Source organism: Myxine glutinosa, chromosome 2 (genome assembly GCF_964187855.1).
Source record: "Myxine glutinosa chromosome 2, kmMyxGlut1.1, whole genome shotgun sequence".
Lineage (NCBI taxonomy): Eukaryota > Metazoa > Chordata > Myxini > Myxiniformes > Myxinidae > Myxine > Myxine glutinosa.
In genome coordinates, this window is record NC_136262.1 from 134189521 (window position 1) to 134202641 (window position 13121).

Genomic DNA, 13121 nt, shown 5'->3' on the forward strand with positions numbered 1-13121 from the left:
AAGCTCACACTAGGGCTGAAACACACACACACACACACACACACACACACACACACACACACACACACACACACACACACACACACACACACACACACACACACACACACACACAACACAAGACAAGACAAGACAAATAAATAAATAATTCAATTGAAATCAAGAGATTTTAAAGGGTGTATAAACAGTTAAGTTTCCTGTTAGAAATGATTTTCAATTTGGTTTGACTGCCAGACAGGCAAAAATATGAATAAATGAATGATCGTTTTAAGACCATTTTCCCCGCTAGAGCGGGGGTTAGCCTTGCGGGCCCCATGACAATCATGGTTCCCTGTTTGAGGCAATGTTTTTATGGCTGGATGCCCTTCCTGGCGCCAACCCTTGGTCACGCTCTTACGATGCCCAGGGATACGGTGCACCTATTCTAAATCGGGGTACACACCGGGATCATTCATCCCAGCAAGCTGGTAGCTGGTACTCAATTTGCCGACCTCGGAAGGATGACAGGCTGAGTCAACCCCCCTGGTGTTAATTTAGCAATTGACCGGGATTCGAACCCAGGATCTTGGGATCCCAAGCAGACAGCAGACAGAATAAAAACATTATCACTTCTCTCTACGCATGTGAGATCCGGACAAATTCAGAGCCAAATTGGTGCTAAATTACAGGTTCATTTTCCGATTCATGTTAAAAATATAACATTCAATTGAAATTAAGTTGTTCCTGGATCATGAACTGACGTTTGTTGACAGATAGACAAAGTGAACCAATTGCTTAACCCGCTATTTGCTTGGTGAGTGCGGGTTAATGAACATTGGTGATAAGCTATAAAAAAAAAACTATTCTCAAATTTGCAATGCATGAAAGTATGGTTAAACTAGAGCAATGTGACTGTGTTGCCAATATAACTCAGTGTAATCCCTGCCTATGACAACAGGTATATGTCCTCTTTCACCGTCCTAAAAATAAACAACTTTGATTTAAATCCCTTCAGCTGTTTTCAAGTATCACATTTTTACCAGACAGGACAGGCTCCACATCAATCGGTGAAGAGGTTTCGGGGAAGGGATTTTTTTTTTAATATCGGCTTTCAAGCTAAAATGGCTGCCAAACCATATGACATATGCCATCAAAAATGTAAACTCTGCATATGCACACGACTGGTCAAAAGTTTTAGAACACCTAAATTTTTCCAGTTTTCATTGAAATTTATGCAGTTTACTGTCCATTGAATAACCCGAAATGGTACAAAGGTAAGCAGTAAACTGCTCGAGGTAAAAAAAAAAGAAGTTTAATTTAGCAAAAACGGGAAAATAATGTAAATTGCACAGTTATATTGTAAAAAAAGGCCTTCTTCAGGGAACAAGTAATGGGTTAACAACTTACAGCTGCTCTGCAGCAATGTAAGTAAATTAAGCCTTGAAAGTTGATGCAAACACTTCCTACAGGTGTCCCAACCTCTGCTGATTGTTTAATTACAAACCCCCTGTCAGTATAAAAGCAGTATTGGAACAGACTGTTATTACACCCTCTGAAGCATTATTTGGACAATATTGCACTGCAGGAAGTAGTATATTGGAAACTGGAGGAAACTCTGACAGGAAGAGGTCTGGCAGACCCAACGCCACAACAGAATCAGAAGACAAGTTTCTGAGAGTCAACAGCTTGCGTGATAGGCGACTCACAGGACAACAGCTTCAAGCACAGCATAATACTGGTCGAAGTAAGCAAGTCTCAGTTTCAACTGTGAAGAGAACACTTCAACCTGCAGGTTTGACAAGTCGAGTGGCAGTAAGAAAGCCATTGTTAAGATGGCAAAATAAGAAAAAGAGGCTTGCCTGGGCCATGAAGCACCGCCAGTGGACTACTTAAGACTGAAGAAGGTCTTATGCACCGGTTAATCAAAATTTGAAATCTTTGGTTCATCACGGAGGGTTTTTGTATGCCATCGAGTCGGCGAAAGGATGGTTCCTCAGTGTGTGACACCAACTGTCAAACATGGAGGAGGAAACGTGATGGTCTGGGGCTCTTTTGCTGGATCCAGAGTTGGCGACTTGTACAGAGTGACTAGCACCCTGAACCAAAAGGGCAACCACAGCATTTTGCAGCACTATGCAATACCCTGTGGTATACGCCTAGTTGGTCAGGGGTTCATCCTACAGCAAGATAATGACCCTAAACACACCTCCAGGCTATGTCAAAACTACCTTCGAGGAAAAGAACAAGACGGTAGACTTCAAATCATGGAATGGCCAGCACAGTCTCCAGACTTACACCCCATCGAGCTGGTTTGGGATGAACTGAACAGAAGGGTGAAAGCAAAGCAACCTACAAGTGCAACACATTTGTGGGAACTTCTGCAACAGTGTTGGGAAGAACTTCCCGAACAATATTTGATTTCCATTGTAGAAAGAATTCCACGAGTGTGTTCGGCGGTTATATCTGCAAAAGGTGGCGACTTTGCCGAGTCAAAATTTTAAATTAAATTTTGTTAAACAAAATGATTCTATGATTTCTTTTTTATCTCCAATTGTTTATTTGTTCTATGCTTAATTTCAGAGTACATTGAGACATTAAACTGCGTAAATTTCAATAAAAACTGGAAAAATTGAGGTGTTCTAAAACTTTTGACAGGTAGTGTATGGGTAGGGGATCACATTTGTGAAGTTTAGTGCTGATCGGATAAGGTTACTTTTTCTATCCAAGATGGCTTCCAAACCACGTGACCTGCGGTCATAATTTTCAAACCATATGCAGCAATAGTGCTCGATGATATTTGTAAAGTTTCGCATTGATAGGATAAGTGGTTTCAGAGATATAATTATTTACTATTTTCGTTCAATCCAATATGGCTGCCACACCATGTGACCGATGATGTTTTTGTGATCAACTTTCAATCGCCATGCCAAGTAAATGACACATGTAAAGTTTCTAGTCGATCGATTTGGTGGTTTGGGAGAAGATGCTTTTTTGAGGTTTTAGGTTAAATTCAATGTCTGCCAAACCATGTGACCTATGATGTCATACATTTAATATGTCAATACAAATGGGTCAGATTATGTGCATGCAATTTCAGATTTTTAGGATAAGGCATTCAATTAAAACATTTATGGTGGATATACCGCTTCACCGATGATCATTATCATGCTTTTGTTCCCCTTTGAGAGGACTTGACAATGTGCCGTTTCAATTTTTTCCATTCAGCGGTTTCCAAGGAATATGTTTTTTATAATTTGCGTTTAATCCAAGATGGCTGCCATACCATGTGACATATGACGTCATAATCATCATAAAAACATTCTGCACGGGTGTCGCTCTTACCCTGAAAGTTACGTCTCAATTGGACATGTGGTTGCTGAAAAAAACGAGGTCGAGGCCGCACGGACGGACAGACAACCCGAAAACATGCCTCCGGCCACCTTCGGGGGCGGAGGCATAAAAACAACATTTGAACGGAGCTTCTGAATTGCCTAGCTTTTTGGTGTTCCCACCTGATCCCATACCTCATGATGTAAGAATCCCATGTTTAAATCCCATGTACTACATTGATATGTCAACTTTTTGTGTAAATTGACAATGTCTCCTTCTATCATTGTTTTGCATCTGATGTATACATGTCCAAGGTCATTCACGAGCCACACACTCTAGATTGTGTTCGTGAGTGAATCGATTGGGAGTAAATGTTAAAATCTAACGGCTGTTTCTATGAAGCACTATCTCGGAAGTGATGTGCAATTTACGCAGTATCACAGGAGGTTCAAAAAAGTAAGATAACGTCTCTGCAGTGATGTGGAGGTCGCAGAATGCAAAGCGAACAGCGAATCCCAGACAGCGAATCACATTTGAAAACATTTGGGGGGCTCAGGGGCTGTTCCGAATCAACATTTGCGTGAGCAATAAGTAACCAATGGTAGGTCGGTGAAAGGTGTATCAACTGTTAAAATTCTGGGAAATGTTATTAAATAAAAAAACAAAATATATCAAAAATGTTTATTGGGGGAGTTTTATTGCACAATGTTGTTGACATCATTGGTTGTTGACATCATTGTTGGTGTGATTAGCCTGTCCCCTGCACAGCAGAAGATGGGGTTTTGTAATCACTTCTGTCTGTCTGTCTGTCTGTCTGTCTGTCTGTCCGGGTCGTAACTTTTTTTTTTATCCATCCGAGGATAATTGAGGTAATTTTTTCAAATGAAATTTTCACCTAAGCTGTATTATGATAACACAGAGAAGGGAAAATTTATAATTTTGTCAAAAGGTCAAAGGTCAGCGTCCCTGAGCGACGGTCACCGCCGACATAAAATCGTCAATTTTCATCCGATTGACCTGAAATTTAAATAAGTTGCATATTGGGTCACTGAATTGGTTCACCAATCAAAAGTAAGAGTTGATTGTTTGTTTGTTTTTAGATCAAAAGGTCAAAGGTCAAGGCTGCATAAAATCATCAGTTTTCATTTTGGATTTTTTTAAAAACTGTTTTCGTTATTTTGAGCATATGGGAGAAGGGGAAGACGTGTTTTTTTGTTGTTGTTTTTCTTGTATACCAAGTCGAGGTTCGTGTAAGAGCTAACACATAAAACATATAATAAAGGGAGCAGGAGACAAGAGGGGGGGGGGGGGGGGGGAAGAGAGAAGGAAGTGCAACAGCAGTAGGGAACAGGGACGTCGGGAGAGGGCTGGGGCAGGGATCAAGGGATAAACAAGATGGACACTGTCTGAATACAACTTGCATTTTCAGATGCTTTCTCGTGTTGTTGGTGTTGTTTTCATAATTTAATTAGATCACAAACATGGATAGGCAACCGAGGTGAACTCAGCCGTAGGCACAAGTGACTGATCACCATGATCTTTCGTATGTCACATAAGGCATCATTGGCTGAGGGCACAGCCGTGCCACTGATGCAGTGCCCTCTGTAGGTTAGGGCAGGAATTTGTAATCTGTTCATGGTGCCAGCAACAGCTCACCTACTCTTCGCTTTTAACGCCCACCAACGAATGCTGGCAGATGGGATGCCCACTGCCCAGGTTAAAGTCCTTCCGAGGGGCGGATGGACAAAAAAATACACATTGATTAATCACTGTCCCTGTGAAACGCTCGGATGATTGTTTATATCTGGGCCGACATTCAAACCCAGGCAAGGCAGTTTAGGGGCGAATGTGCATAACTCGAGGCCATCCTGCCAGCCACCACCATGATGATAATGTCATTAAGAAGAAGAACCTTCACTTCCTTAAAAGAGGCAATCATGTGCAACTAAAGTAACATGTACATTGTACAACGTACCATCTGCAACACGTTACAGCACAAGGTCAGTTCAACAAACTTCACAAATATTTACTCTGGAGACCACCTATATTATAACCTGAAACAGAAATGAGATGCCTTCAGCACAGAAACAAAAGTGAAGAAGGAAACGAGGCACAGCAGCAATCTGGAACATAACTAACGGAAACTGCGGAAAATGAAAATTATGGACAGAGGAGGAAAGAGAAGCCTTGGTCATACCATTGTAAGAAATTCGAGGCTTGGTCAAGCACATGACAAGATGAACTTCAACTTCATCAGAAGCCACAAACTTTGAGCAAAGTGGGCACTTCAGACCTGTGAAAGATGTGGGACGTGAGAACCAATCACATTAAATCACACCGAATGCTTGTAACCTTTACAAGCTGATTATTGCTTCCAGCATCCTAAAGCCACCTACACCACCCACTTATTCAACGCTACAGTCCGACAGAACGGTACACATGAGTACCCTCCGAGCTGTCTGGCCTGGGTTTGGTTCTAGCACCATCCCTCGGATGGATATTAAGCTGCGGACCGATGGATATTCTGATCCCACGGTGTCTTTCAAAAAGAGCACGTGATTCCCATCGTGAACAGGTTCGAAATCCCTGCGTCTCATTATGCACGGGCAGCAGGCTGAATTCATCAATGAATCCCAGTCCAACATGCATTCATTATTAACTACGCAATCGTACCACCTTTAAAAATTGACTGTTTTATGTCCCGAACTACATCAGGCCGATTTGCTTCCAATTATACAAATCTATGTTCCTCATCAACACCGTGTGCGCACTTTTTCTCTCCACCCCTCTCTCTCTGATACTAATGTCTAGAGCGCCAGAGTTTGCCATTCTTTTATGATGAACGATGGCTCATCTGAATAAAACACAAAAAGTAAAACAAAAGGCATCACTGCCAATGGAGCGAGCCCATAAAGAGCCCAATGGAGCGAGCCCATAAAGAGCCCAATGGAGCGAGCCCATAAAGAGCCCAATGGAGCGAGCCCATAAAGAGCTTTGAGCAATAAGGATGCATTTGCTGATATTCAGGGAATTGTGTCCTCCAAAGTACACAACATATATATGTATGGATATATAATATATGTGTATATATACACACGAGAACGGCACTCGGTAGAGCGCACACCTCCACCAGGTGTGCACACCTCCACCAGGCTGAACAGTTTACGTTTTGCATCCCAATGATAGAATAACATTACTTCCGGTCCCTCGGGCGACGAGGCTTGCTTCGAGCTGTCCACGGCATCGAAGTTTGAGTGTTTTCCCATTCGCGTCTTTGACGGGTTTCCGCTGGTTGTTTTGTTGTGTGTGTGTTGTTGTGTGTTTCTGTTTAGTTTTGGTTTTGTGGTTGTTGCGGATTTGTGTGTGATTGGTCGTTTTTTATTCACGCGTCGTGCGCGGCCTGGTCTTTTCGGGCTCCCTTCCCCCCGTCGGTGTTTTGTGAGTGTAAGTTCTTTCCTTCATAGTATTTGCTTGTTTCTTTGATTTTCTTTTCTCCCCCCTGCCTCTCGCGGGCATCTTACCCTTTGTCCGGCGTTTTTAAAAACAGGACAAACGGATAGACAAAGAATTCTATATTGATTCTTTCTCTCCTCCCGGACACGTGCTTGTTCGCTTTCCTCCTCGTCTCAACTTGTGCCCCGCCCCCTATATCTCGTTTGGATATTGTTGGAATATGTTTAAACCGCAGCCGTGATGCTGACGCCGCCCTCTCCCCCCCCCTCCCCCCCCCCCCCCAGAATTTCCATGTTTTAAACGTTTCCCAGTGTGTACCCTGGTCAGAATAGGTACACCGTATCCCTGCGTGTCATAAGAGACGACTAAGAGGGTTGGCATCAGGAAGGGCATCCGGCCATAAAAACATTGCCTCAGAAAGAGAACCATGACAATTCCAACTACATATGTGCAGGGTGCAGCCCGAAGTGGAGATCGGTTTCTGAAGTTTGGGACATGGAATGTAGGGACAATGACAGGGAGATCAGGAGAAGTGGTGGAAGTATTGGTCAGAAGAAGAGTGGACATATGTTGTGTGCAGAAGACGAGATGGAAGGGAAGTGGTGTGAGAATGGTGAAGGGTAGGCAGGAACAGAAATACAAGTTTGTGTGGCAAGGGTGCCCGGAGGGCGTGAATGGTGTTGGTGTCCTGTTTTCTGAGGAGTTTGTAGACAGTGTGGTGAGTGTGACTAGAGTGAGTGATAGGTTGATGATGGTGAAAATGATGATTGGAAAGCTCTTGGTGAACGTCATCTCGGGATATGCTCCACAGGTTGGTCGAAGCGATGAAGAGAAGGACAAGTTCTGGTGTGCGATAGAGAAGCTGATGGAAAACGTGAAAGATGAGGAAGTTGTTGTGGTGGGAGGAGACCTGAATGGACATGTGGGAAGGAGTATGGATGGTTTTGAGGGAGTACATGTGGGTTATGGATATGGTGTGAGAAATGGAGAAGGTGAAAGGATTTTGGAGTTTGCTGATGGAGCTGATTTGTTGATTTGTAATACTCAGTTCCGGAAAGAGGATAATAAGCTTGTTACATACACGTCACGTGGGTCGACGACAACCGTTGACTACCTGATGGTGCGTAGGCGAGATAGGGGGCACCTCCGGTGCACAAAGGTGATCCCGGGGGAGGAGGCTGTTTCACAGCACCACTTGGTTGTCTGCGACATAAGGGTGAAAGGTGCGAGGAGAGCTCGGCAGGTGAAGTACCAACCGAGAATGAAAGTGTGGAGGTTGAAAGAGGTGACAGTAAGGGAGGCATTAAAAGAGAGGCTGAGTAGGGTAGAGGATGAGTGGTTGAGCTTGAAAGTGGTTGGATGTCAATGAAAGCTAGTCTGTTGGGAGCCGTTGGTGAGGTATGTGGATGGACAAAAGGACCACCGAGGCACTCGGAAACATGGTGGTGGGATGATGAAGTTGGAAAGAGGATTGACGAGAAGAGGAAGAAGTTCAAGGAGTGGCAGGTGAAGGGTACGGGAGCAGAAACAGCAGAGCATGAAAGTTATAAGGCAGCCAGGAAGGCTGCAAAGAAAGAGGTAGCAAAGGCGCAGGAGGCATGTAGGAAAATGTTCGGAGAACGCTTGGATTTGGAAGAGGGTCAGAAAGCAGTATTCAGGATTGCAAAGCACATAGCGAAAGAGAGGTGTGATGTGATGGGGGTGAGTTGCTTGAAGGATGAAGTGGGACAAATCGTTGTCGACCCAGATGGAATTAAAGGAAGATGGAAAAGCTATATGGAAATGCTGTTGAATACAGAGAATGAATGGGATGGCAACATAGAGAGTAACCCAGTTTTAGGACCAGCAGAGAAGATAACTGAGAAGTAAGTTGAGGAAGCGATAAAAGCAATAAAAACCACCTTTAGAGGCCATTTTTCCCCGCAAGCGGGGGTTGGCCTTTTTCGGGGACTGTGGTTGTTGTTGTTTTTTGGGGTCCCCTTTTTGAAGCAATGTTTTACGGCCGGATGCCCGTCCTGCCGCCAACCCTTTTTGTCGCCTTTTTACGACAAACAGGGAATTACCAGTGAACTGGTACTCAATTTGCCGACCTCGGAAGGATGACAGGCTGAGTCAACCCCCCTGGCATTAATTCAGCGATCGACCGAGATTCGAACCCAGGATCCTAGGATCCTAAGCTGGCACCCTAGCCGCTAGCCCAACACCAGGATAAAAGCAATGAAGAGTGGAAAAGCGGGAGGGCCGATGGGAGTTGTGGGAGATATGTTGAAGGCAGCAGGAAGTTGGGGTGTGAAGAGAATGACAGAGATCTGTAATCTGGTGGTGAAAGAAGGCCGTATTCCAGTGGATTGGGAACTGAGTACCCTCGTCCCTCTATACAAGGGGAAAGGTGACCCTCTGGAGTGTGGCTCATACCGAGCGATAAAGTTATTGGAGCATGGAATGAAGGTATTGGAAAGGGTGTTGGAGAGGAGGATAAGGAAGAAAGTGAAGATCGACGAAATGCAGTTTGGATTTATGCCAGGAAGAGGAACGACAGACGCGCTTTTCATTGTGAGTCAGTTGCAGGAGAAGTGCATGGAGAAGAGGAAGAAGTTGTTTTTTGGGTTTGTTGATCTGGAGAAAGCATTCGATAGGGTTCCACGCAAAGTATTGACATGGGCATTGAGGAAGTTAGGAGTGGAGGAATGGTTGATCAGAGTAGTGATGGCAATGTACAAAAGAGCGCGCACAGCTGTAAGGACGAAGGACGGGAACAGTGGTGAGTTTGAGGTGAAGGTGGGAGTGCATCAGGGGTCGGTACTAAGTCCACTACTATTTGTAGCTGTGATGGAGGTGCTGGCTCAGAACGTAAAGGAGGGTTTACCGTGGGAGTTGTTGTATGCAGATGATCTGGTGTTGATTGCGGAAAGTATGGATGGACTGAAGGAAAAGATGAACAAGTGGAAGGAATTTATGGAGACAAAAGGTCTGAAGGTGAATATCGGAAAGACGAAGGTGATGGCAAGTGGTAAAGCATGTGGTGAGGTGGAAAGAACTGGGAAGTGGCCGTGTGCTGTGTGCAGGAAGGGTGTCAGAGTGAACTCCATTCAATGTACAATGTGCGCTGAGTGGGTTCATCAAAAATGTAATGGTCTGAGAGGGTTATTTACCAGTGTGGCAGCTACATTCAAATGTAAGGTGTGCACAGAGGGAGCTGCAGATGGAGGAAATGTTGAGTTGGATCTTGGAGACGGCGTGAAGCTGGAAGGTGTGAAAACATTTTGCTATCTCGGAGACATGCTGAATGGAGAAGGTGGATCAGACTCGGCAACGGTTGCTCGAGTGAGATGTGCATGGAAGAAGTTTCGGGAACTGAGTGGCATGCTGATGAGGAGGAGAGTGTCACTGAAGCTGAAGGGAAAGGTGTATGCTGCATGTGAGAAGTGTTATGATTTATGGGAGCGAGACATGGGTAATGAACGTAGAGCAGCAACGAAGGCTGGAAAGGGTGGAAATGCGAATGGTTCGATGGATGTGCGGAGTATCGTTGAGAGAGAGGAAGACAAATGATGAATTGCGTAAGATGATGGGAATATTGCTTGTGATTGATGCTGTGAAGAGGAACAGGTTGAGATGGTTTGGTCATGTGTTGAGGAAGGATGAAAGTGACTGGTTGAGAAGAGTGATGGAAATTAATGTAGTAGGAAGTAGAGGACGGGGAAGACCGAGAAAGGCTTGGCTAAAGATGGTGGAAGAAGAAATGCGGGCAAGGGGTTTAACAAGGAGAGATGCAGAAAATAGGGCAAAATGGAGAAGATTGTCATGGGGACCGCAAGGCTAACCCCCGCTCTAGCAGGGAAAATGGCCTTAAAATGCATGTTGTTGTTGTTGTATCCCAATGATAGTCCGGATATGGATCCAGACCTGAACCAAAATCGAATCGGCTTCTTCTTGTCGCCTAACCAATTCATCCACCAAGTTTTGTTCAAAACTCGTCCACAACTTTTTGAAATATCATGTTATATGTCGGTTTTGGCCCAACCAATCAATGGTGATGAATCACTTGTAATTTAAAACAACCCTCGTATCAATATCCGGATTCGGATATTCACCAAAATCTAATCAATTCCTCCTCGTCGCAAGCCCAACCACCTGTCCACCAGATTTCGTCTGAATCCGTGCGCAAGTTTTTGAGATAGCTTGCTCACAGACAAACAGACAGACAGACTAGGGGTGAAAACGTAATCTCAGTCCACGTTCAATGGTAACAACGAGTATGGATGATCTATAATTAAAAGAAAAAAAATAACATAAAAGGTGAAAGGTACAGCTTGCGTTTTGCTTCAATTCCTTGTACTGCGTTTCCAAAGGGGTGGTGAGGTTTCTTTGTTTTTCCATTTTCCAATCCATTTGAAAATTCGCAGCTGGTGCCCTTCGTTTGCTCGTTTGTGATACACCTGCATCATTAAAGCAAAGCAAGGCAGCCCACGACCTGTTTGCCTCCGACTATTTTATAACAGGGAAAATGTGTGCGAAGGCGTTCCAACCGTTATACGGATGACGTACTCACAATGTAATACTTCCTTACTATTTACAACAACTCATATAATGAATAATAAATTACGTTGGCACATCTTATACTACAGTATCTAGTTTGTAGAACATGTTGAACACGCCGCTCTCCACGTAGCCAGCCACATGAAACTCGCCTCGGAAACGCAATTATATCCACCCTTGCATCTGAAATATGGAACTCCATTAGTGCGATAACAGATCGCTGCAGAACAACAGTAAAAAAACATTTTATCAATGCTCCGATACAATTACTGGTGTGAAACGAAATATTTTGATTTGTCCTTTAAAATAAAAACCATGTCTTTCAAAAATCTATAAAAACAACATTATTTGCTTCCTCTATCATTTTAAGAGGTGATAGTCCAGGTGCCAGCACATGAAACCCTGAAATTGTCAGTACTACAAGGTTTTTTGGTGGATTAGTAATGGTTAAGGGGTATATATATATATGACAGAAACACCTCTTGCCGCTGCAGCAACTTTGGGGAATTTCCGTTATTTCCATAAATCCAAGATGGCCGCCACCGACCTTGGTTCAAATAGAAAATCAGCAATAACTTTTGATAGAATCGAGCTAGAAGGAAGATTTTGGTACCTACACATAGGTTTTCACACATGGCGGATGCAATGGAAGGCTCAAATTATGGTTTTCACGTTGCTAGGCCCTGCTAGTCAACTCAAATCCAAGATGGTCGCAATTGACACTTGGTAGGAATCAGATTTAGAAACACGAAAACAATATGACAACCAAAATGTTTATTACATTTTAAAATAATAACCTTGTTGGGTCCACGAACACATATTAATTACAATAAAATAATTCACAACATCTCAATAAACCATTTTAAACACACAACCTTGCACTCCCACTATCAACTATACTTATACATCAATCATCTTTGTACATATCAGTGTACATTTGTATCTGTAACAATGTGCTAATATGTAGCACACCGCACGTCTAATATGTAGCATTTCCTGTGGCTTTGCACTGACAGCTTATGACCTTCATTAACTCAGGAGGTGCTGGTGGTCCCTTGGCGATTACTGGAGACGGTATGCTGTTGAGAATCTCCCAACCGAAGTTAGTTATGCAGAGCGAAGGGGCGTTCTGCTTGTCTGCTGCTTTCCATCGTATCGTTTGATGGTGCGATCTGAGCATATGAAGGAGCAAGTTTTCATCTGTGGGAGGGAGGGATTTCACTAGGGGTGGCTTACCCTTCTTCTTCGTGTAGATGGCATGTCGGGCGGCATTCATGCTGGTGCATTTTGGCTGACCATATAGTACAGCGAAGAACTCTTGTCCCGTTTTCAGCAGGTCTTCATGTGTAACCGTCTCCTCTCCGATGACAGAGTAGAGCCCTGGAAAGTCTCCTTCTTGGAGTTTGCTGAGGGCAGTGATCTTTCCCTTGTTGAAGGGATACGACACTGTGTCACACCCTGTCACCGCATGCATTTCAAGGAGCTGGAGGCTCTTATCTCCGAGAGCAGTTGCAATTTGGTTGATGTGCAACACACTCCCGTCCCACTTCTCCATCTGCACGAAAGCAGTGATCCCAAGCTTCCAAACCCAGAAAATCAGAATGATGAAAACGTCTGTCTCATCACTGATTATGCGAATCACCCTTTTCCCTTCGTGAACAGCCTGAAGCATGCAGCTGACCATCTGCCTCATCATGGCTGAACGGTCCTTCCTCCTCTCCAACCATCAGAACATCCACGCCCAGTGTGTATGTGCAAAGTAGGCGTGAGAGAAGTCTTTTGTTAGCCTTGCTATTACGGATGACTTCTCGCTTAGGAAG

The 13121-nt window shown here is 44.0% G+C and overlaps 1 protein-coding gene across 3 annotated transcripts in view; it reads right to left on the reverse strand.

Annotated features, from left to right (window-relative positions):
- LOC137421231 (E3 ubiquitin-protein ligase znrf2) overlaps positions 1-13121 on the reverse strand; it is a 90682-nt gene that overhangs the window by 27278 nt on the left and 50283 nt on the right. For 2 of the 3 annotated variants that reach the window (XR_013622376.1, XM_068107084.2), the window contains exon 2: positions 5507-5602. The exons of the other annotated variant lie outside the window; for it this stretch is intronic. Coding sequence is in view for 1 of the 2 variants with exons in the window: in XM_068107084.2 (XP_067963185.1) it covers positions 5507-5602 (96 nt within the window). In the remaining variant the exon portion in view is untranslated. The remainder of the gene's footprint in view (positions 1-5506; positions 5603-13121) is intronic. 3 annotated transcript variants of the gene reach the window in all.